This window comes from Mycetomoellerius zeteki, unplaced genomic scaffold (assembly GCF_001594055.1).
Source record: "Mycetomoellerius zeteki isolate Tzet28-1 unplaced genomic scaffold, Tzet1.0 scaffold91, whole genome shotgun sequence".
Lineage (NCBI taxonomy): Eukaryota > Metazoa > Arthropoda > Insecta > Hymenoptera > Formicidae > Mycetomoellerius > Mycetomoellerius zeteki.
The window spans coordinates 47,110-70,718 of record NW_017257947.1 but is presented as its reverse complement, the minus strand read 5'-3'; the positions used below and the strand labels follow the sequence as shown (position 1 = coordinate 70,718).

The 23,609-nt window shown below is 35.0% G+C and overlaps 1 protein-coding gene across 5 annotated transcripts; it reads left to right on the top strand.

The window, feature by feature from the left end:
* Nucleotides 1-1,479: 1,479 nt before the first annotated feature.
* ACXD (Adenylyl cyclase X D) lies at nt 1,480-22,842 on the top strand. Of its 5 annotated transcripts, none has more exons than XM_018460077.1 (21): nt 1,480-1,550; nt 6,520-6,743; nt 13,571-13,705; nt 14,092-14,312; nt 15,204-15,360; nt 15,473-15,622; nt 16,374-16,498; nt 16,566-16,813; nt 17,217-17,571; nt 17,888-18,190; nt 18,350-18,526; nt 18,603-18,783; nt 18,882-18,965; nt 19,137-19,235; nt 19,341-19,484; nt 19,619-19,714; nt 19,796-19,919; nt 20,052-20,261; nt 20,360-20,540; nt 20,693-20,828; nt 20,899-21,066. In XM_018460077.1, exons 2-21 carry the CDS (start codon nt 6,600-6,602, stop codon nt 21,064-21,066), a joined length of 3,438 nt encoding a protein of 1,145 aa, XP_018315579.1. In that variant the 5' UTR covers nt 1,480-1,550; nt 6,520-6,599. The 5 variants fall into 5 exon arrangements, with proteins under 5 accessions (XP_018315579.1, XP_018315578.1, XP_018315580.1 ...); XM_018460076.1 differs by lacking the exon at nt 1,480-1,550 and adding an exon at nt 3,345-3,692; XM_018460078.1 differs by lacking the exon at nt 1,480-1,550 and having other exon boundaries at nt 6,452-6,743; nt 20,899-22,842.
* The last annotated feature ends 767 nt before the right edge of the window (nt 22,843-23,609 follow it).

Sequence of the window (23,609 nt, the reverse complement as noted above, 5' to 3'; positions counted from 1 at the left end):
GTTAAAATATTACTTGTTTACTATCAAGTAAAGAAAAAAAATAATATGTTGATTCTGTAACACGCGTAAAATACCTATATAAATATTTCGTTATAAATTCGGCGGAATGTATTTTTTATTTTATATTTTTTCTATTTCTATAATTTGTTATAATTCTTATAGAATTTATGTGACGTTTCGTTAAAAGATATGATTCGAATGATGTTTTTAGAATTGATATTATTTGAAGTATTACGAAACTGCAAAAGAGTTAACACTTCTCGCCATTAATGTGTCGCCATAATTTTGCGACAGTCGTTTAAGCAGTTTCGATCGGTGAACGAGGAAGACGAGAAATAAAATTTCTATCATGGGCACAGGGATTTTTGTGCGGCGATTCACTGATATCGGGCAAGCTGCTATCACTTTATCGAAAGACAGCAGAGATAAAGCTCCACGAGCCATAATCGACATCTCAGAAATCCTCCGTCAAACGTACCTCAGCCGCGGCTCCGAGCAACGTGTTCACGTGGAGTCGAACGACACGGTTCGCGCTTTTTCGCGATTCATGGCGAGAACTGTCGTATCTTGTATATATTAAGCTGCTAATAAAAATAGCCGAGTTGAATTTACGTGTCGCAATGATTCCTTTTTTTTTTCTCTTTCTCATGTTTCGCACGGTGTGTATTGTTTCCAGCAAACGTGATTGATCGGGTCACAATACGCGAGTCGCTCTTTTATGGAAAACTTTGAACGCGATAGAACGACGATAGTTGTGATATTCCTCGGGCTTTTCGCGTCCGATAAGCTACGGAATGCTGATATCGAAAACAAATGTGACAAATATGTTTAATTGGATAAGCCTTGACCGAATCATTCACGAATAAATATACGACCAGTGCAACGCTGATTCAAAAGTAATGTTCTAAAAAAGGTGTGTGCGTGCGTGTGCGTGTGCGTGTGCGTGTGCGTGTGTTTTACATATACAAACATTCGAAATTAATTGAATGAAACCGTCATCATACATATATATTCGTATTTATTTCGAACGTCCTAAATGGACGCGCTTAAACACTTAATTTTAAAAAATTTGAAACATCTTTTCTTAAATTAAAGAAGAGGAAAATAATTTAATTTCTCGAAGTATTCACATGTAGTGAATATCAATACGCTTTACAAATTTTCAAATAAATTACAATTTTTTAATTAAAAAGGAGAAAGAAATAATTTCCAATTATTTGAAGCACAATTGATTAATTAAACCATGTTTTCATGCAAATTACTTTATTTGAGTTGTTGATTATTAAAAAATCATATTGAATATTTAATGTGCACTTACGAGATCTTTGCAGAGAATGAGAAGAATCCAACCGAATTTTATTTTGTAATATAAAATTTCGTGCGGCAAATTTTTTTCGATGTTGAACACAGAGAACACTTTTATCATGTCTGAAACCCAATTCGATGGTTAATTATTGTGTTACATATATGTGTTGTGGGTGTGTGCAACATTCAGCGCGAAACTTATGATGACGCCATCAGACTCCTTCAGTTAACACTAGATAGTCGAGGTTAGTGTTGCTTCTTTTTTTACATGATAAATCGCACGAGTATGAAAATTGACATCAGGTGTGTAAAAACGTCGAGTCGCGTTCAGCGACGATCTTGTGACGATTACTATCACTATGACAATTGTCTTAAACGCAACACTATATTTTTCGCACGAATTTGCATCGTCTCAAGATCTATCAATCTCTATTTTCTCTATTTATGATTAAAAAAATGACTAATTCGTCCTAGTTCTGAAAGAATTTTTTTCTATTTTTATTTATATTTCTGAAAGTGATTAGTGAATTACTTCGAATGTCTATGTCGTTTAATTAACAGATGTACGACAAATAGGGGAGAATGGTCTAAATCCGTGTTCCAAATAGGACCTTTTTAATTTAAATGAATATGGTTAAGCAGATTTGCGTACTATTTATAACGTAAAGTCTTTATAAGACACCGAACATGCGATAGCAGTTTGACAGTTCTCTGTCATAACATTCATAAAATAGAGGCAAATATGTATTTTCAGCCATTGTGCGAAAATTTTTTTAAAACAGAAAATCCTTGTAAATCATTATTTAAAAGGTGTTAAAAATTTGAAAAGTAATTGATTTAAGATAATTAAAGAGTGTAGAATTAAAAAATATCAAGCATTTCGTGATCACTTTTGCGGTTTATTGTAAAATTTGTTCCAAAGTTCGAAAGGACCCGTGTCCAAATCGGACAGTACAGTGAATAACTTATAGGCCTGGTTGTAGTACTGGTGATCGGCTGATCAGATCTGGTCCAAGCAATTAAATCAGTAAAATATCATGAGTCATCAGACTCAGATTAGTTGAGTTTTATTGATTTCAATTATAATAATATAAACAATCAGTATTTTCTTTTTCTGAAAAAAATTTTTTATCTTTGACTGTCAAATTGCTCGTTTTTCCTCAATACTAGGAAAAATACATTAAAATATTTTAAAATTCTATCTAAAAATCCATAAAAATAGGAGTTTTCGATTTGAACCAGGGGATGGTCCGATTTGGAACCAATAGGTTCTAAATCGGACCGGAAAAAACGTTTTTACATTTTCCATTATAGTTTAACACAAGTGAGAGATACGTCAAAATAATCTCAAGCAAAAATGAAGGGAATTAAATGATCTTTCCAACAGCACCTTCGATCGGACTTTATTTATGCCTTATAGAGAGCAAAAACTGCAAATAGGTCCGATTTAGACCATTCTCCCCTATTATTTGGCGCGCGTGAGTCTTGATTTTTTTAGTAAAAGATCTTAATTTTCAGTTTATAGAAATGTTATTTTATTTTTATATTCCTCTAACATTCGCGTAATCTGTAAAATTGTTTATAACGTGACCCTTAAATAAAAGAAGTTATTCTAATGCTAATATCTCTCTCTCTCTCTCTCTCTCTCTCTCTCTCTCTCTCTCTCTCTCTCTCTCTCTCTCTCCCTGTGAATCTAATAGTAAAACATGATATTCCAAGTTTGGGATGGATGACATTTTTATTTATTTGTACCTTATTACATTTTTCTCTATTTTTTTAAATACAAATAATCATGACCTAATTAAAATCTTAATATCAGAATTATGGCTCGATTGATCGAGGTAATTTTACGTTCCTAGGACTGTGCGATTGCTATAACATTATCGCGCCTCTGATAACTGCGAGATCGCCGGTGAATTTCCACGATTCGACGTCCGGAATCGATCTTCCTCAATTGAAACGGCGCGCCGGAAGTCATAAAAAGTGCCATTGACAACCGAGACTACCGAGAGTCTTCGAAGTCCAGGGCTCTCGACGGAAAGCGCAATATGCATGCGTGCGTGCGTGCCGAAGTGCGGGGTAGACCTTGAGGATCTCCACCATGACTCGAATCGAAAAGAAGCCACGGGTACACGACCCATGTCGCGCTCGCCGTCACACCTGTCGGGCCCGCTGTCGTGCGTCGCGGTGATATCGGCGGTGGAAAGCGGTCTCGTACTCTCGTCTTTCATTTCTCGCGCGCACTTCCGAACGTAACGCGCGTTAAAAAGAATAACGTCTGTGTGAAAAGAAAAATAAACGAAAAAAAAGAGAATCGTGCCACGGTTCACCGCGAAAGTTGCCGACCGATTGACCTTTCATTAGAAAGTGAAGGAACCTCCGATCAGGTGGGTATCGAAAGTAACGAAGCTTCAATCGCGTGACGAATAAAATTGACTTATTCTTAACGTTGATTTATAACAACATTAAAAATTTATTACCTGTCGTTTTAGAATATATGGAACATTTTGCCATCCACGAATTTAATTTGAACGAGCTTTTAGACAAATTTAACCCTTTGATGTCATTCTGGGTATAGCATATCCAACTTTCTTTTTTTATAGTGTGTTTTTCTAATGCTTTTCTATTATATTAATTGTCAGACTCTTTATTGCACATTAATCACGTTCTCTATTCAAACAAGCTTACCCGGTCGTTAATTTAGTAAATCTCTTTTTTTGATGCTCTCTGGAAATAAAGAAAAAAAAAAACATCTGCACAGACACGTAGCGATCAATAAATATTAACTCGAGATTCCTCTCGGTTGAATCATCCGTCATGATAATCGATTGTTAATTAATATTCATTCAATTTATTCCATTGAGACGGCCCATTAAAGAGAGTCCATTAAGACGGCGTCCTTTCTCGAACAGACATTACTGATCGTTTAGATCACTCGATTTGGCCGCGGGGCTAGGCGATCCGGAAGGGGCAGGATGCAATTAGCAGTGCTCGGAAAGTTAATTTCGAAGCTTACGTCCGATCGCCAAAATCACATACACCATCTCTAAATCTCTACTTGCAACCAATTTCCATCCGGTTCTCCATTGTTATTGTTACTTATTGTTAGCGACCAATCTCCGGAATTACTGTTCGCCAAAATCGCTATTCGCCATCTCTATCCGGCCTTTACAAAATTCGAAAAGTGTCGGCATTTATGTCTGTTATCATCACTCTGTTATTATTGCTAGTAGCAGCCGATCTTGACGATCACGGTAGATCGACTGCACGTAGGTCTAAGCGATCGTGAAGTCTTCCATGAATTAACGTGCGATCGCATTGTTGAGGACACGATTTGCAACACGAGATGATAAATGATGCATTTAGCATGAATAAGTGTCGCAGAAAGAAAGTCAGAGACAATGAAAACGTTCACGATGACCAGCCGAAAATGTTCCAATCGCAGTGATATAACTGCGCTGAAAATATTTTCTTCACTTCTGTGTAGATTTCACTTTTAGGCCACGGTTTGTCGATTGTCATATTATCATAACGAAATCACGTAACTTGGCTAATCTTTGATTCATGTACATATAATTAAACGGTAAGGATAAAGATAAAGAATAATTCGAAGGCTTGTCAGATATGATAATTTGAAATATATGTCAACCTAGGGCGAACTGAATAAAGTTCTTTAAATTTTAACTTAATTAATTTTATTACACTAGAACGATATTCTTAATTAGCTATTCTCTATCGCAAGCAACTTAGTTTGAAATCTTTATTAAATATAAATATCCTAGTTGGCTAAGAATATATTGTTACAAAAATAATTTTATACAAGAAGTTATTGTAATAATAAAAGAAAGTCATAATTTAACAAATATTCTATCTATGTAGAAAAATCTATGTATTAGAAAAATTTGCAAACGTTTTATTCGATTCATTTTAATAATTGATACCGTCAGCAAGATAATTTTGCAAAAACTGAGTGTTATCAGTTGGCAAAAATATCCATCTAATTTCTCAATCAATTTCGGCTATCTCACTTTTGTAAAGACGAGTAAAGGTGAACCGCAGACGAGAAACTCAAAAATAGACACAGGAGGTCCGCTATCAAGTGTACTTCCATGATCCGTTCGATAACTCAATTGTGATATGATTGCTGGAGAAAGAATGTGTAAGCAAAAATTGCTGTTCGAAGAAAAAGTGCATTTAAATTTTATCCTACCAGAACAGGACGATCTTATTAATAGTTTTGAAATTGATGACTTTATTTAGTGTGGATATTTTATACGGTCGAATAAAGTGTTGGATTCTAATATATAAAATCTCGTTCGTTTTTGTGGAATTTTTTATGCACAGAAATGTAATTGTTCTCTATTTCTTGTAATAGATACTTTGAACGTGCATTTTTTCCAAGATTGGACCGTGCCTTTCCTCCAACGATCAATGACTACGTTTCCGGGACGGCACTCTGTGACATGGGGATCGAGGGCGGGATAAATCCATTTTTCGAACGCAGGAAGAATCGATTATCTGACCTTGAAAACGTCACATTCAAAAGGAACTTGGTAGCTATTTTCGACATCGCTTGGATAAATCGTGCCTAATACAACTTGCTGATAAATGTGAAAGCTTTCGACAGAACGGCTATTTATTTATTTTGTTTAAAAAGAGACAATTGAAGCGTGTATGCATAAATATATCGGTATCTCTCGACGTGGAGTGAATCCTACGGTTCTTGTTAGCGAGAAATGCGAATTCCCTTTAAAATGTCAGCGGGCGGCGGATGTTTCTGACTACGTTATTGTCGAGGCATTTGTGTTAGTTGATCTTCTTTGTGAGTTCTGTGCGAGTTCTTCAGAAAGGTGTTTCCATCCAAAAATACATTTTACTTGTCTGCCTCACGAGGCATTTCCGACAACGAGACAACAATTCTCGATCTTTCCCGCAGGTCACTTTATCGCCCACGATCGATGCTATACTTATACTACATACTAGACAAAGTTCCTAGCATAAAAAATCAGAAGCATGCATTATAGTTAATCGGAACGAGAGAGAAAGAGAGAGGGGGGGGAGGGAGGAGAGAGTCAATGTAGGAAAGTCACAGGGGAGTTTCGAGTGGCCCATTTCTCTTATCACGATAAAGCTTGGGCTTGGCTTGATCATCACGGAACCCAACACTCGGGGTGATTCACTTTTCAATTGCGATTCGTTACAATCGTTCTCCAGTCGCGAATCCGTCATCGCAATGATGAGTACGACAAGCTCGCTGTCACCGTCGTTGTCGTCTTGCTGTGACTATCATCGACATGGATGATCCAAAATCGACTAACGAAGTTAGGATGGATATGGAACTGGTTACCCGAGCATCGTTCAGTTCGCTGCAGAAGGAAGACGACGGCCGCATCATTTCTTCAGATAGCTTTGACGAGTGGACGTGGTCTGGTCTGCGGGTAAGTGAACGATCAATTATACGTTAGAACCATCTGTCTTTATCGACGAATGTTTAAAAAGTCTTAATTGAATGAGTACTTTAACGAGCTTACTCTTGGTACCTCACTCTTAGCAGCTGACTATACGGCGTCTTATCATTTGATCCACGTTACTGAGAATTTCGATAGCTATCTTTTACTTCGCTTTGTTATTATTAGGTTTCTTTATTGGTATAATTTACAAGATAAATATGCATTTTTATTTGTATTTTATAATTGATTCAGGTCATATATTATTTTCTTATTATAATTTGAAAATTGTTTGTATAATATAAAATAAATCCAATGACCGAAAAATTATTAACAGACTTGTTGTTTTATCTATGTATAATTGTAATTTTTTATATTAAAGATTTGTATTGTTTTATTTTTATATTTTTTTCTTGGACTTTCAAACTCAAATTCTAGATTGAAAATCTATGACAGCAAAAATATTTTGTAAAGTTTAAGTTCCTAAACTTATTGAACTTTGCGCTGTGTTAAAAAATCTCGGATTAAGTAAATGACTATTTTAATATTCAGATTCTTGAAACCTTGAATATCCTTAACCATGCATTTCTTTCAAGCCTATAAAAGAAAAGCTGTGAAGCTTTCTGAAGTGTAAATATAATTTACAAGCAATTGTATATCTTGATTTTGAATTAAAACCTCTGATTTAATATATATCGAAGTTATTGTTGGTTCAAGCACATTAAAAAAACTTGGCAATGAAGAATTTGCATTAACAATGAAGTGTAATCGCAATAAAAGTATTGTACAGCCCGAGAAAATTTCGATTCTGTGAAGTGAACGTTCCAGTATTGATAACGCTTTGAGACGATGTTACCTGGAAAACAAGATTGTGGAAGAATTTTTAACGCGAGAGTCACTATCAGAAAGAAATGACTCGTCAAGTGAATGAGTGAGAAAGAATAAGTGAATTCTTCGAAGGTGCTGCTTATCGAGCGGCGATTAATTTATCTGAATGGCCGAAGGATGTTTCACCGTGATGCTCGAAAACTCTAGAAGAGCTACGTAAAACTGAAAGAAACCTTATTGCTTCTTTTCCTACATTCTTTTCTTGTGTGCGGTGGGGGTTACTAAAAATTAATTACTGCAATTAATTAAGCGATTCAAGAAGGAAATGTCATAAAAATCGATGATAATAATTCTGGAGGAGATTCCATTCTTGAATAAAGAAGTTTCTACGATAATTTCCTATTGGAAAATAGTGTCATTTTTTATTGCATCGAATTATTCAAACACCAAAGATCCAGCTTCGACCGTTATGGGCTGTATTTCCTATTGGTTTGTGTATTCACATGAACGGTCCAATGAAATTCTCATTGTTTCACTTTTTATTCTTTATTTGTTCCGAATTGCACGTATGAATTTTTTCCTAAACGCCGAACAGAATAACTTGCTTAATTGAAATCATTTTATGATTCAAAGTTTGCTTTGATTTGATTTATACTAATAAATTAATATTCAGAAGACTAATGAGAATATCGATCAGATCTCAATTAATCCTCCCACTCGAATGCGTTTGCTGTGACGAAATCGATAATCTCATCAAAGACGCAGTTTTCGCTTACGTTTGCTTATTTGAGGAATTTCGATAGCAAGATATCTCTATTTCAATATATCGGAAAATTTTTTAGCAACATAGCAAATTGCAACGTAATACTGCAGAGACAATTTCCGGAGACATGAAATTACAAGTTCCAACGAAATTGCACGATATTGCAAAATTGTTGCAAAAATGTGCAGTGTGATAGATAGTTTATTTCAGTGTTTATTTGTATGTGTATTTCATCTAATATTTATCATTATCTAATAGGGCAATCATTTATGAATCAACGTCATTTATCGTTACCGAATGATCATTATTCGAATGACATTGAATTGAAAGGGTTGAAGGATGAAATGAACAAAGAGGACGATGAATAATACTGAGAGTGAAAGACAAAAAGGGAAGAGATGGAGAGGTGTAAAGGAGACCTGCTGCGCGAATTCGGGATTGAAGATCAATATTCAGCGAGACGAAAGAGAGAGAGAGGGGGGGGGGAGAGAGAGAGAGAGAGAGATTCACCAAGCTGAGCGGGAACGTGCGGACAAAACGCACGCGCGAGACGAAAGCACGGAAGCACGTTTCCCCCGGCTGCTGCTGCTGCTGCAAGTGGAGGTTCCTTCAAGCGCACCTTGGTTAACCGTTGCATTTTAGACGGACGCGACTTTTCAGCGGGTGTGGTCGTGCATCGCGTGGGAAAAGATCGCATGTCTACTTCGCGGTGCAAATCTCGGATCTTTCGGTCGATCACATGTGAGTATCGTCGAGTGAAAGCAGATGTTTCGCCTTGTGGACACTCTGCTTTTTGATATGATGTCGCGCGTTATCTGAATATCGTCGGGGATGATAATATATTCTATTTGCAGTCGATGACCGCAATGATGAAATCTCGTCAAAATTGTTGGGAGAAGTCTTTTTTTAGAATGTGTACACAGATGCTTTTAAATACGTAAATCCATCGCGTGTTGTAATAATCTTGCTCACGTAATTTATCGCAAGATATCGCGAGGGATGAGAAATTCTTCAAATCTTTGTTTCATGAATTGTCTCAGAAAAATATGCGGTTATCAATCTCTGCCTTTCCGTACTCGAAATTCGACATTATGACATTTAATCCTAACTTCTTCATTCTCAATTAGTGCTACAAAAAATTGTGATTATTAGAAATTTGTTGAAACTAGAATGACCTGAGTGAGCTTTTAAATGAAAGAATATGAAACCATTTAAATAAATGTATTTTAAATGGTCGTTAAAGAAGATTGAGTTAAGCTAGATGAAGCTAGAAAGGATCGAACGAACATGTGAGCGAGCACATTTGGTATTCGCGCGGATACATCAATAAGGATTAATCCCAGCTGTAATTCCGTCATACCAGCAACTCGAAGGCGCGCAATTCCAGCGGGAGCCTGCGGTGCATTCCACGGTACACACGTTGCATGCTGGAGCAGTCGGGACTGCGCGACTGCGCCAGATGATGGTCGGATGCCCGATGCAGCTTTATCGTTTTACGAGCTTAGAGCTGTGTAATTTGCGCGCGCCACGCGCCACACGCACGCGATCAGCAAATCGCTATATGATCGTCGTACGAGCGGGGACGTACTACTGGCGGAAGTGCAGCCCCGGTCTGCGAGGATGAGTTCATAAGGATTTCTATCGCAATCTCTTAGAGATGACTTATTGTGCCTGTCGGCCTGTGATGTTAGGAGAGCCGAGAGTAAACGAAAGTGATTAAAAGTGTGCAGTTACTAAACTTAATCTATCGCTCAACTAATTTACCCTTGGATCGTTGATCCAAATACATGAGAATTATCAATCTCATGTATTTGAACTCGTTATTAATGGGTAACAAAAATGGGAGACTCTTGAAGTAAGGGAGTATCCTAGCTCTAGTTGAGTGATTGCGTGCAAGTGCTTTGTCCGAAAATTTATGGACATTTCTCCAAGAATGATACAATGATGAGAGCCAGATAATGTGACGATGATACTTCTATAATAAGTTACACCTTTATACCGATCAAAACGATTTTCTGATATGAGAGGAAACTCTTGTTTTAGTATAAAAGGATATCTCCGCTCTGATATATACAATCATCAACTAAAGCGGAATCCTGACATAATTGATGGAACACATCAAGGTGTAAAATGAATAATAAAGAACTTTGCCGTTAACGAAACGAAATGTAATTTGTGTGCAAATACTCTCTCGTTTCTTCTTGCTGAGATGAATTGCGACGTTGAGCTGCGCGTGTTTCTCACAATGGCGATATTCATCACCCTTAATTTGACTGATACTTTCTTTGGAATGATAATAGTGCATACTCCAGATAATCTATAATACTACTTCCGAAACGAAACAAAGATATATTTCAATTATAATTGAATGATCTTTTGCTTTATTACTTTCGCACCTAATTTATTGTTATATATATTTATAAAACCAATATTAAAAAAGCATAATTAATAAACAATTATTTAAAATTAAGAACTAAAGAATCGCACGATGAATAAAATGTTTAGATTAAATTTAGTTAAATTTGATAAATTAATAATATGGCTCAATAAGAATAAATCAATAAATGAAAGAAGCGCTATGGGCCAATTAAAATTTAAAGAATATTTAATATTCGTACAAACGTTTCGACGCCGATCGGATCATTTTCAATGTAAAAACAAATAATATTACATAAGTTGTCGAAGTACTTTCGATCACAGATTACAATAGTACCCAGTGAAACCTTGCAATATAATTGATACAAATACTAATACTTAAAAGTCAAACAAATTGATATATGAAATGTCTGTTACAATTAAAATTAAATTATATAATTAAGTATGTATATGTTATAATAATTTAGTACCAATTAAGTTACATACATATATATACACCTTGATTTGTCACAATGATGTGAGTCAAACGTTGAGAGAAAACCGCAAATTAAGTCGTACGCAGTAAACAAAAGTAAGCCATAATACAGTATATTCGAGAGAACATGCATCTTCGACGATGTTAGACGACGTTATGATAAAAAGGAAACAAGAAAACAAAGAAAAGACAATAAATGAAAGATGACAAAGGACAATGTTAGGAAGGGGAAAGAGATTGTATAATATTAAGATATGATTCTGTCAGAGAATCTGTATCATTTTGTTTGTTTATCTCATGTTTTTGTCTTTTAATGTGAACCATCTCCGATATTAGTCTCTTATTATAAGAAGCTTCTATGTCTAAATTTTCAACGTTATACCAGTCAAAATTATGATTCTGGTCAATGCGGTGATTAGTAATCACCGTTGGAGATTTTGACTTCTTATTGATATCGGAGACATGTTCGTGTAATCTTGTCTTTAATTGCCTTTTTGTCTGATCTACGTAACTAACATCGCAATCATCACAAAAGATCTTATAGACAACGTTTTGATTGCATAAAGGATCCAACTGGTCTTTGCCCTTTCTTATAAAGTTCTTTAGTGAATTTGGGATAGAGAAAGCTAATTTACAATGAAACCTGTTAGCAATTAGAGTAAATTTTTCAGATACCGAATTCACATAAAGTATTGTGAAAAATTTTCCCTTGACTTCTTTTGCTAACAGTTCTATTATTAGAATCAATGTGAAACTTTATTCTTTTTTGTATTGAAGAAAAAATAAATTCCAATGGATAACTATTACTTAAAAAGATATTAATTGCATTAATAAAATTATTTTGCTGGAAACGAGGATGACATAAAACGTATAATTTTGTCTACAAAACCGTATATTACGCCTCTCTTGTGACAAAGCGGATGGTGTGAATTAAAATTAAGAAATCTGCAAAAAAAAGTCGCCTTACGATACACGTCCAAAACTAACATCTGTTCTTCCACAATCAATGTAGTGTCTAAGAAATTTAATTTTCCATCTATACCAACTTCCATAGTGAATTGCAATCTGCTATGTAATGAGTTAAAAATTTTTTAAATGTCGTTAATACTCTCTGATGGAGCAGCTAAAATAATGTCATCCACATATCGAAAATAAAATAATAACTTTACTGGTAATTTTTCAATTGCTATTTCTTCCAGATTCTGCATAACCATATCAATAGCAATTGGAGATAAAGGTGACCTCATAGGAGTATCAAAAATTTGTTTGTAAAATTTATTGTTAAACATAAAAAAAGTAGAATTTAAAACCATACAAACAGCAATTAAAAACTCCTTCAAAGGTATTTTAGTTTTCATGAATATACATTCCCATCTTTTTGTAATACTATCAGATACCAATTCTACGGGAACATTAATTAGTAAATAAGGAAACGACATCCAATGAAACAAGTATGTAATCAGGCTCAATACAAATATCCTTTAATTTTTCAGTAAGATGAAAACTATTCTTAATATAGTTGGGGGTTTCCGATATGGAATCATTAATAATATTTATTATGCAGAAATAACGAAAAATAATATAGTTGACTATTTATTGATGACACAATAATTCTTAAGGGATTACCTTGTTTATGGATCTTTGTTAAACCGTATGCTTTGGGAATGATACCATCAGTCGTGAGTAATCTTCGATATGTGGAGTCGTCAATAAACTTTTTACCTTTCCATCTAACAAGTAAGGAGCGTAAGTCACTGGTTAGTTTATTAGTCGGATCTTTATTGATAATTTCATATGTATTATTGTCTGATAAAATCTCTTCCATTTTTGATATGTAATTATCTTTATTTAATTGTAACGCAATGTCAGTTTATTATTTTTATTTATCTGTTGATGTGAACAGTTTTTGATAATTTATTTGTAAGATTGTAGATTTAAAAATAAGATGAGATCACTTTTATATCAGTCAAATGATGCTAATTTTACATATGGATCACACACATCAAATAGTAGGGAATACAAAAACAACCGATACGTTTCACTGGATACTATTGTAATCTGACTGAATACTTCGACAACTTATGTAATATTATTTGTTTTTACATTGAAAATGACCCGATCGGCGTCGAAACGTTTGTACGAATATTAAATATTCTTTAAATTTTAATTGACTCGTAGCCCTTCTTTTATTTATTGATTTAGTTAAATTTCTTTAGAAATAAGATCCTGACATTTTTTTATCTCTTTTTTGAATCGCTAAATGTTTGTAACAATTGACAATTTAATCGTTTTATCGCAATAAGTTCCTTTTCGTGTTTCTGTAGCGTTGCTAATTCAGCTAATTGATTACGATCTCATACAAATTTTTACTTTCAGAAACAATTCAAGTACAAGAACTTAGAAAAGCTGTACACAATCTATCACAGAAGAATACAATATGGTTATCTTTCGATATTTATCTTGCTACAACTGCTACTTGGATTTGCGTATTGCTTGTCTCTGATCATAACGGTAAGCTCAGTATTTATTATTAAAAATACAGCAGAAAGAGAAAAAAAGCGTTTTATTTTATTTAGAAATTTTTAACTATATATGTTTAATAATAATTTTATATAATCTTCGACGGACTTATATGTTTTTATTTCAAAACATATTAAAAAATGAATTTAACAGTTTTTAAAACTAAATTTCCACGTGAAACGTAATACAAAAAATTATTTACTTAACCGTTTAATCTTGGAAATTTAGGTACTTAGAGATTAAAAATCACTTAGCTCCTACTGCAGTAAAATTCCTTAATTAATGACATCACTTAGAGATATTTAAATAATGCAACTTTGAAAAATTTGTAAGTAATGTTGAGGGATATATGAGCTGGAGTTTTCTTCTTGATTTAGGTCGGCATGAAGGAATGCTTGTTGGAAATCGTAGTCTATTGCATCGTGGGCGCTCTGATGTGTCCTATGATCGCCTTATCATTCCGATCGAGGCACATCGCCAAAAACACCTATTTGCCGATCATGCTGTCTTGGATGATCATTGTGCTTTTGGTCGTTTGTGATCTGACCATACCTCTATTTTACGTTTTCACTTATGCCGAAGATATTCCACCGATAAGGTATCGATAACTTGACCCGTGACATAATATCATGCAAGGTTGCATCTGATTATCATCACTATTTTAGTATCAGCCGTGGTGATTTCCTTGCGGCGGCCGTTTATTTAGTGCAGGGTTTATCGAAATTATTCCGCGATAACTGCATGACACAAATCGCGTAAATATTTATTACTGATAAAGGCGCGTGCTTTTGGCCTCGCACGCACAACACAAAAATAGTAACTGTCAGAACAGCAACTGATGTTATAACTGATATTATAACTTATTGATATCATGATCTCTATCTGGTGTACGGTGCAAAATAATAATAATTTGAGAACAGGCACAATTTTCAAATGAAACGCTGCTTAAGACTACGCGATATATTATTCTTTGAGCAATTATGATATAGGGTTATAGGTATGTTAGAAGTTCAAGAAACTGAGAAGTCACAATTACATAGCAATTAATTTATAAGAATATAAATTTTATATATATTAGTTATAGATATTTTCAATTGTTACGTCGTATTTCGAATATGAAGAAAATATCTTTGAGAAACGATTTCGAAAAAAATTGATCTAATAATATTTGGCTTTAACTTGATGATGCAAAAGACCTTCCTAGCAGAATAATCAGTACAAGAATCGAAAATATCCTTGATGCGTGTATACGGGTGCACACATTTTATGTTCTCCACTGATCGTTTAACGTGCGTATCCCGATTGCATTTTTTTTCTCGTTAAACCTGAGATCCGTTATATGCAGTAAATTTAGACGATTACGTTTGTATCGTTTGTATATACTTTTTCACTTTTCGTCAATAAGCATGCCGACGCGAACTCATGATCCCGTGCTTCACGTGCGTATTACATACACGCGCTTTTTTCAGCAGCGTTTCTTTCTTTTCAGACCGGCATACGCGACGCATTCGCTTCTCGCATGCTACGTGTTCCTACCGATCACAAAGAATTCGCACGCTCTCGTGCTCGGCCTTACAGCCAGCATGTGTTACTTGGCGACCCTGTCAATAATCACCTATAACAGCACGTCCGATCACATTACCAAGGTAAATCCTACACCGACGATGCGCGATGTAATCGCGTTGATGCAAACCCCAGAGTAAACCAGCAGCTAAGAATGGAATGCTTTTCTTTCTTTTGTCCACTCCCCAATCGCAGATCGTCAGCGATGCGATATACTTCATGTGCGTGAACGCTCTGGGACTCTACTTCAGGTTCATGAACGAGGTCGTCATCAGACGCTCCTTCCTGGACCGTCGGAAATGCGTCGAGTCCACGCTCAGGCTCAATTATGAGAAGGATCAAGAAGTAGGTTTAAACCGACGTAATTGAATTACTGCGACACATTTCGTCACATTTGTCAGATTAAAAATAGGGATATTGGACAATTTCGAGATAATTTTCATTAACGAAAAGCGTGTATTAGATCTTCATTTCATCCGTCTTTTTCCTTTGTCTTTCTTCCTGTTCTTTTCGAGTAATTCTCCTTTGGCAACTGAGTAGCATTCCGTACGAGGAATGTAAAAACAAATTCACGATGCTGAGCACGTATAAACATGCGACCGCGATAAATACAATTGAGTTCCTGTTGTCCTTTGCACTTCATTCCCTAGATCGATTATCCATCATCCTACTAGGTATATTTCTATCTCCGCGAAGAATATAAATGCAAAATTGAAAACTGCAAAAAGATATTACAAAAGTGATCATAGATCTGATCTAATGATAAAGAGTCCAAATATCTGAATTTGCGAAAATTGTAAAAATTTAAACTAAATATAAAATTATAGAAATTTAACCATCGGCAATGTGAAATTTTCACCCTTCGTTTGCAATCTGGGTCTTCGAACTTCAGTACAGATTTTTATATTGTTCTGCATTGTATAAAAGTCTATAAAAATTCTTACATACTTGTGAAAGTTTTAACAATAAATTTTTGCTATCATAGAAGTTGGATTGTATTTTTTTACAAACTTAAATTTATCTACCAGAGTTCACAATAAAAAAATCAACTGATTGATCGAACATATCTGAAACTGGAAATAATCAACAATTGTAGGAGCAATTGACACGGAGTATATTGCCACAACACATAGTGGCGAAAATCAAAAAGGACTTTCGGGATATTTTCAAATTCATAGAAGAGCACAAAAAGAGTCCTCCGCCAAAAGGCAGACCATACTGGTACGACGTCTCCATAGCAAATGCGATATTCTCTTTCGATTATTATACTCCAATTGTTCTCTTTCAGCGATTTATGCGTGGAGACGCACGATAACGTGAGTATTTTGTACGCGGACGTAGTGAACTTCTCCGGGTTAACTGTAACGCTGCCGATACGGAAACTCGTGGAGACGTTGAACGATCTATTCGGCAGTTTCGACGAAGCATCCGAGAGGCACAATGTACTGAGAATCAAATTTTTGGGCGACTGTTACTATTGCGTGAGCGGCGTGCCCACGCCGAACTCTCAGCATGCTAAGAGCTGCGTCGATCTCGGTAAAACGGCAGAATGTCTATTTATCCATTGCAATTCAACAGAATGTAATTCAATTAATAAAAATTGAGCGGATATTTAGAGAATGCTATTTTAAACATTTTACATTTGTAAAATAATGTTTGTTTTCATTCGAAAATAGACAAAGTTGTAATTTGCGAATTCAATTTTATTACAAAAATCTATGTTGACGCACACAAATCGCGCACAACATTATTCTAATATACATTAATTCAGAGATATCTGTAGACATTCATTTATTAGAAGTTTAAAAATCTTGATGGCTTTTTTCTCTTTGATTATATTATAGTTTAATATTTGATGATTGATGTTCAATTATAAGAAAATATTTCTAGTTTCCTTCCTGTATGATTTATTATTGCTTCATAAAATGGTCTTACTTAGGCCTCGATATGATAAAAATCATCAACGAGGTGAGGGCGCGAGTCTATCACGAGAGCGGGGTGGACGTGAACATGAGAATTGGCGTGCACTCAGGCAACATAATATCCGGAATCCTGGGCACAAACAAGTGGCAATACGACGTTTGGTCGCGCGATGTGGTGATAGCGAACAAAATGGAGCAGACTGGGAAACCTGGCAAGGTCCATGTTACTCAGCAAACGCTGGATCTTGTGAACGCGAACGACTACAACTACATCCCGGTCGAAAGGTTGGATGACGAGGTCCTTCGAAAATACGAAATCCGTAGCTACCTCATCGCACCTTTGCCAGAAATGCCGATACTGTCACCGACGCGGTGCGTGTTTCCCAGTGGCGTGGGAAAAATCACAAATTTGTACTTGATATCATTTTAAAAAATTCTAAAAAAAAGATGTAAATTTTCTCGATACTTCTGAAAAGTATTCCAATTTGTATAAAAAATTTGAAATTCTAAAAAATTATATTTAAAAAATCTGAGAAAAATTTTCAACAAAATAATTCCTACGATTTGTGTTTCTCTATTGACATACTACAGAAGCATTTAATATCACGAACGAATACTCCTACGCCACTGATTTCTTACACTATGCTCTCGAGCGAATTCCTAGTCGAGTGTTTCGCATCGTTGACAGACGAACTTTGTTGCAGAACAGCGAGAACAGTTTGAACACCATTAGTCCGGATACGCCGACGTTGTCATATTCTATGTCAAACAAGCACTACGTCAAGTTCAACAATGGGCGTACCAACACCATCATCAGCACCAATTCTAGAACAAGATTGATGGTGAACAATCAGGCGGACGTTTTTGCAAGCACTTACAGACGGAGAACGCACTTCATGGATTCTTGTCTACGAGATTATCATCTGATGTTGAAAGCAGCGGACGCTGAGATGGAGAACGCAATTAACCAGATGCCTCTTAGCAAATGGGAGTAAGGATTTTTACATCGAGTCTGTCTGATAATCCAATCGCTGAGTCCTTAGAAACTTGTTAAATTTTTAAAATTCTGGACAAAGTATTACATTTCAATAGAAAGATATTAGAAAGAGTGAGAGTGAAGCTCATAAAATTAAATAGACGTTTTTTCTAGACAATGGAGCAATTGGAAACACATAAATCCACTCTTTCTGACATTTCGGCAATGGAGTTGGGAGATTCCATTCCTGCGTGAACCGGACCCTGTTTTCAAGTTTTACATCGGCTGCTCTGCTTTCGTGCTCATCTTCATGGGATTTATGTATCTTGTGCCCACGTTTATGCTGCCTCAGTACGTATATCAGAAGATTACTTGTCCGGTAATCATAGATTGTCGATTTAATAATCGAAAATCGATAAATTTTTAGATGGCATCTGCGCACACTTGTCGGTTATTTTTCGGCATTGATGTTTCTGTTCGCTTTAATACCCCTCACATGGATGCACTTCGTATGGAATCGCTGCAAGGACCCGCATGATGAGCACGAAGGACACGTTCCGCATCCACGAAACAAACTACTCTACTTTTTTTATCAAACTAGTGTAAAGGTAGATAGAACGTTGTTATGAATGCTTATTATACATATTTATTTAATTATATCAGCTATTCTGTTGATTTTCTTTTTCATGTTACTGTTTTCACGTAGGTTGTATGGAGTGCCCTTCTGAGGACGATCTTGTACCTGGTGATTACGATAATGCTAGCAGCATGCGCCATGCTTGATATGATTGTAAGATTCGTCTTTAAAAAATTAAGAGTTTTCTTAATAAATTAATTCTTTCCTTTTCCGTCTATTATTTCATATACATTTACAAAATCAGCTTTGGAAGTTGTCTATTAGCTGTAAATCGAAAGATCGAATTTCTTTCTTTTGCAATTAAAGAGTTAAAACTCTTTTTAGTTTGAGTGTAAAAACCACCATGAAGACTTATTGGATGCTAATGTAACGTCTAGCGTGTCGGAGATCTCCTCCAAGTTTGACTGCATAGCTACACCTTGGGTAAGATTATTTAGTAGGTACACGGTGTCTTCATTCACGTGAAATTTCTTATCTTGACAATCCCTTTCTGAATGTTCTCGCACGTCATTGATTTTTCTTTTCCAGCAAATGACAGAAACCTGCTCGTTGGCGATTCTCACGAGTTTCCTTTTCCTGAGAGTTCACTATATCTTGAAATTCGTGATAAGCATCTGCGTGGTAGCCTTTTACGCGTGGAACGTTTGGGTGCACCGATCTAATATATTTCAGGTGTTACATGCATATTTCTCTAAAGAAATGTTTCTGCTGTTACAAAATCGATAAAAAAATATACATATTGCCTCAAAATATATGGCATACAAAATTGTTTATTAATAATAAATGACAGATAGTATGTCTTTTAGTTAAGCGACACGTGGAATCCTAACATGGAGCCTAGACTGGCGCATATATTGTCCGTTTTATTTCTCACGTTCTCTTTGCATCTCATCGATCGTCAGGTAAGCCCCGAAATATCGCATTCGCACGAAACCTTTTTAACGTTATTCACCAACGAGTTAATTTTACGAACATTTATTTAGGCAGAATATTTAAGTAGACTGGATTATCAGTGGAAACGTCAGTTAACGAAGGAACAGGACGAAGCGTTTCATACGAGGAATGCCAATAAGCTTCTACTTCGTAATATCTTACCAGAACACGTTGGTGCGTTGGTCCCCGCAAATATTTTACGAGTTCTTAATAAATTCTCCAATTGATACATTGACTTAAAAAACACTTAGTAATCGAGATGATTATATTGTCCGAAACTGATCGCGTGACTGGTTGTATTTTTAGCGGAGTTTTATTTGAATATGAATCGAACCGAGGAGAACGAGCCTTATCACGAGGCTCATAACAATGTTGCCGTGATGTTTGCCTCTCTGACAGAGCTGTCGATTGTCGAAAGTAACATTCTCAGCGATTTGAACGAAATTATTTGTGAATTCGACAAGTTACTTTTCGAACCTAGCTTCATGTGTCGCATAGAAAAAATAAAGGTCGCCGGTGAGAATCTCATGCATATTTATAACGAATAAATTAATACTGACGCAAACTGGAATCTAAATGACAATTTGAGTTCGTTTGATACTGTTTTTATTTAGGAACAACATATATGGCAGCTTGCGGATTGGAAGCGCACCGACGCGGTTCAATGCACAGCACCGAGAGCGACGAGAGTTGCAGCGACAATGTGGTCAAGGTGATGGCGCAATTCGCCGTACAAATGATGTCCGTGCTCGATAGGATGAATGCAAGGTCATTCACTACATCGAAACCTCACAAGTAAGTGATTCCAAGTAAAAATCGATAGACAAAATTATAAGGAGTTTCGACGAAACGTTTGAGATAAATTCGAGAATGTCATAATTAACTTAAACGGACAAATGCTGCTCCGAGAATAATACCAAAAAATTAAATCCGATTTATCTCTTTAGATTAAGAATCGGTATTTCTCACGGAGAGGTGACGGCCGGCGTCGTGGGGGCTCAAAAGCCGTTGTACGATATTTGGGGCGATGCCGTAAACATGGCGTCCAGGATGGATACTACTGGACTATCAGGAAAAATACAAGTAAATTTAACATTATATTTAATATTAATGAATTTGTACAGTAAAACGATTTATATTTCCGTTCGTTTAGGTGACAGCGGATACGGCTGCTGTCTTGGAGCAACAAGGTGTCAAGTGTCATCTACGTGGCGAAACATACGTTAAGCCGAAAGGAGAAGTCACGACGTACTTTGTAGGTATCGACGAAAAAGGAATGTTGGAAAGAGTAGATGCGAGGGAAGAGAGTACCAGTTTGTGACAAACGATGAATGACAACTTGAACTAACTTTAGCGATCAAGTTCTCCCGATTGATAAATCGTCTAAAGCGTGCAGGGTGTAGTCGAACAGTCGCTTTTAAATAGAAATGATAAAAAACTATGACTAAAGATTGAAAATATGAGAAGAACTTTTCATTCTTTGAGATGCACTCTCTATCCATATCTAATCAAGTTTGATATATGAAGTATTATTGTGTTCAGAAAAATATTTCTGTAAAACTTGTGGCATGTAATGTCCAGTAATAATTATTAAAAAAGACTCATTTCTGATCTATAATATCGTAAATATATTAATGTTTGTAATGTAAATAAAGATAATCGATACAATGAAGATACTGTAGGAATATAGAAGCGACGTACGTTAGCTACACCTTGTCATGTTTAAGTGACGAGGAAGCGGAGAAACCAAAGAAAGTGAGAGAGACCAAAGATTGCGAGGCACGAGATGACATGAATCGGTAGTAAAATAACATAAGGAGATATATCTCAAATGATTTAAGTTGTACGCGAAAACGCGCAATAATAGCGTTATTATTCCCGCGAATTGATTGTTATCGCCGAGTAACACTTCTAATCAAAATGAAAGAGACTATATATATTCCGTGTACGCGCAATTAAAACTACGACAAAGTTTTTGTTAGAGTATCATGTCCGAAAGATATCCGCATCGAGCTATTTTACGTGATGCACTGTAATTAATTGCTGTTATTGGATCGGCTCGATTTCCATGTAGCACGCGATTCTAGGATATTCCGATTTGCTCAGAACGTCGAGAAGAATATATTAAGACATCTAATGTCACACTAACAACTTTAAGGACGTAGCTCTAATTAACAACAATATTTCTGACACCTGTATCTCCGTATAGAAATCCAAAGGTATACAATATTAAAATGTAAAGTGTAAAATGACGTGAAGAGTTTATCCCAATATAAAAAACTATAAATACCTTTAAGAAATATTCTAAAAACATCCGCGTGTATCCTAAGGATATCCCATATGTACAGTCGTTAATTTAACGGCTGAGTAATTACACAATAATGTTAATCTTATCGCAAGTACCTACATATTAAATTATAAATCAAATCTGAACGTCCGAAGATTCTTAAGGATATGTCCGCTGGATATTCTTGGGACTATATTTTGCTATATGTCGAAAGAGTGATATTGGAAAATCGTGCTCGTTGAATTGATCTGTTTGGTTAAAAATAGAATGATACAATCGAAAAACAGGAAATCCCAAATAGCATAGCAGTGCCTGCAAAGCGCTAAAAACGCGATTATATCTTTTTTTTCAGCGCTTTGTTAACGCTTTGTAAACGTTGTGTGCTACTTGAGTTTAATATCTGTTTCTCTAACATGTATCTATCGGCCAAATAAATGACAACATGTTGCGATAAAATATTGTGAGGCGAAAAAACTATTTTTTTTTACTTCGCAATTAAAGCAAGCGAAAGAAATTGCGACGAGCTTGAAATCAATTCAAGAATACTAGTTGTCAATTCATAAGCGCGCATCACAAAACTAACAACGCACGTCTATCTTTTTCTTGCGTTTGCGTATTTTCCTGAGTGTTGCGACTCATTATTTTACGATTGCGATTGCGTGTCGTAAGATATAAAGATTATGAGGAGGAAATGCGTTACGACATATTTATTTTTATATCAAATGCAGTAACGACGGATCGTTTGTTTATTTGTAAATATCTTTTGTATATATTTTTTAAATATTAGAAATAATTCACTAATGTGATTGTCCAACGATTTGAATAAAATATTTATTACCATGTATTTTTTCACTTAACTTTTATTCATATATGCATGACTCACTTATCTTGCCAGTCCTTTAAAAATGTATTGTTTGATATATAATAAAATAAAGTTTGTTTAAAATTAAATAATTAAATTTGGAATAACATCTTAATATTTATTTGTATAATTCACCAAATATATTGATATATTCATTACATTTTTTAATCATTAATAGCTCTAAAATTTTGAGAGAGAAACAAAGAAATAACTCCAAATAAAATTTAGATAATTTCTATCGTTGCAGTCTCTTTGACAATACGTTTTTTGCACGTTAAAAATATAAATATTAATATAAAATAGAATTTAAAGTAGCGCTCAATTACCGCTCACTTGGAAGATTTTCATACAATCATTTTTATAAATAAATAATATATAATATAAAACTAATTATATGTATAAAAAACAATAACATAATATAAGATTTATAATATGTTATGCTTCCATAAAAATCGACTATAAATAAAAGAAAGATCTTGTTCTAAATTCTAGCAATAAAAATTAATACAATTTAAAAGTGTAAATTTGCTTTGGTCAAAAATCTTTTTACAATATAAAGTTATCCTTTTAAAAATAACTAACTTCGAATGTTAAATGTTTTCGATTTTCTTTAAAATATAATAAATATATTTTATAAAAATTTAGATAACAAAATATCTATAACTGATAATTGTATTATTACGCAAATACTTTTTTTATTTTCAAAAGTAATTGA

What these genes read in the sequence shown, in the direction of transcription:
- ACXD (XM_018460078.1), top strand. Translation starts at nt 6,600, where the DNA reads ATGGATGATCCAAAATCGACTAACGAAGTTAGGATGGATATGGAACTG. An exon ending in GAAGATATTCCACCGATAAG is followed by an intron (nt 14,313 to 15,203) that starts GTATCGATAACT and finishes CTTTCTTTTCAG; the next exon opens with ACCGGCATACGCGACGCATT. An exon ending in TTTATCAAACTAGTGTAAAG is followed by an intron (nt 18,784 to 18,881) that starts GTAGATAGAACG and finishes GTTTTCACGTAG; the next exon opens with GTTGTATGGAGTGCCCTTCT.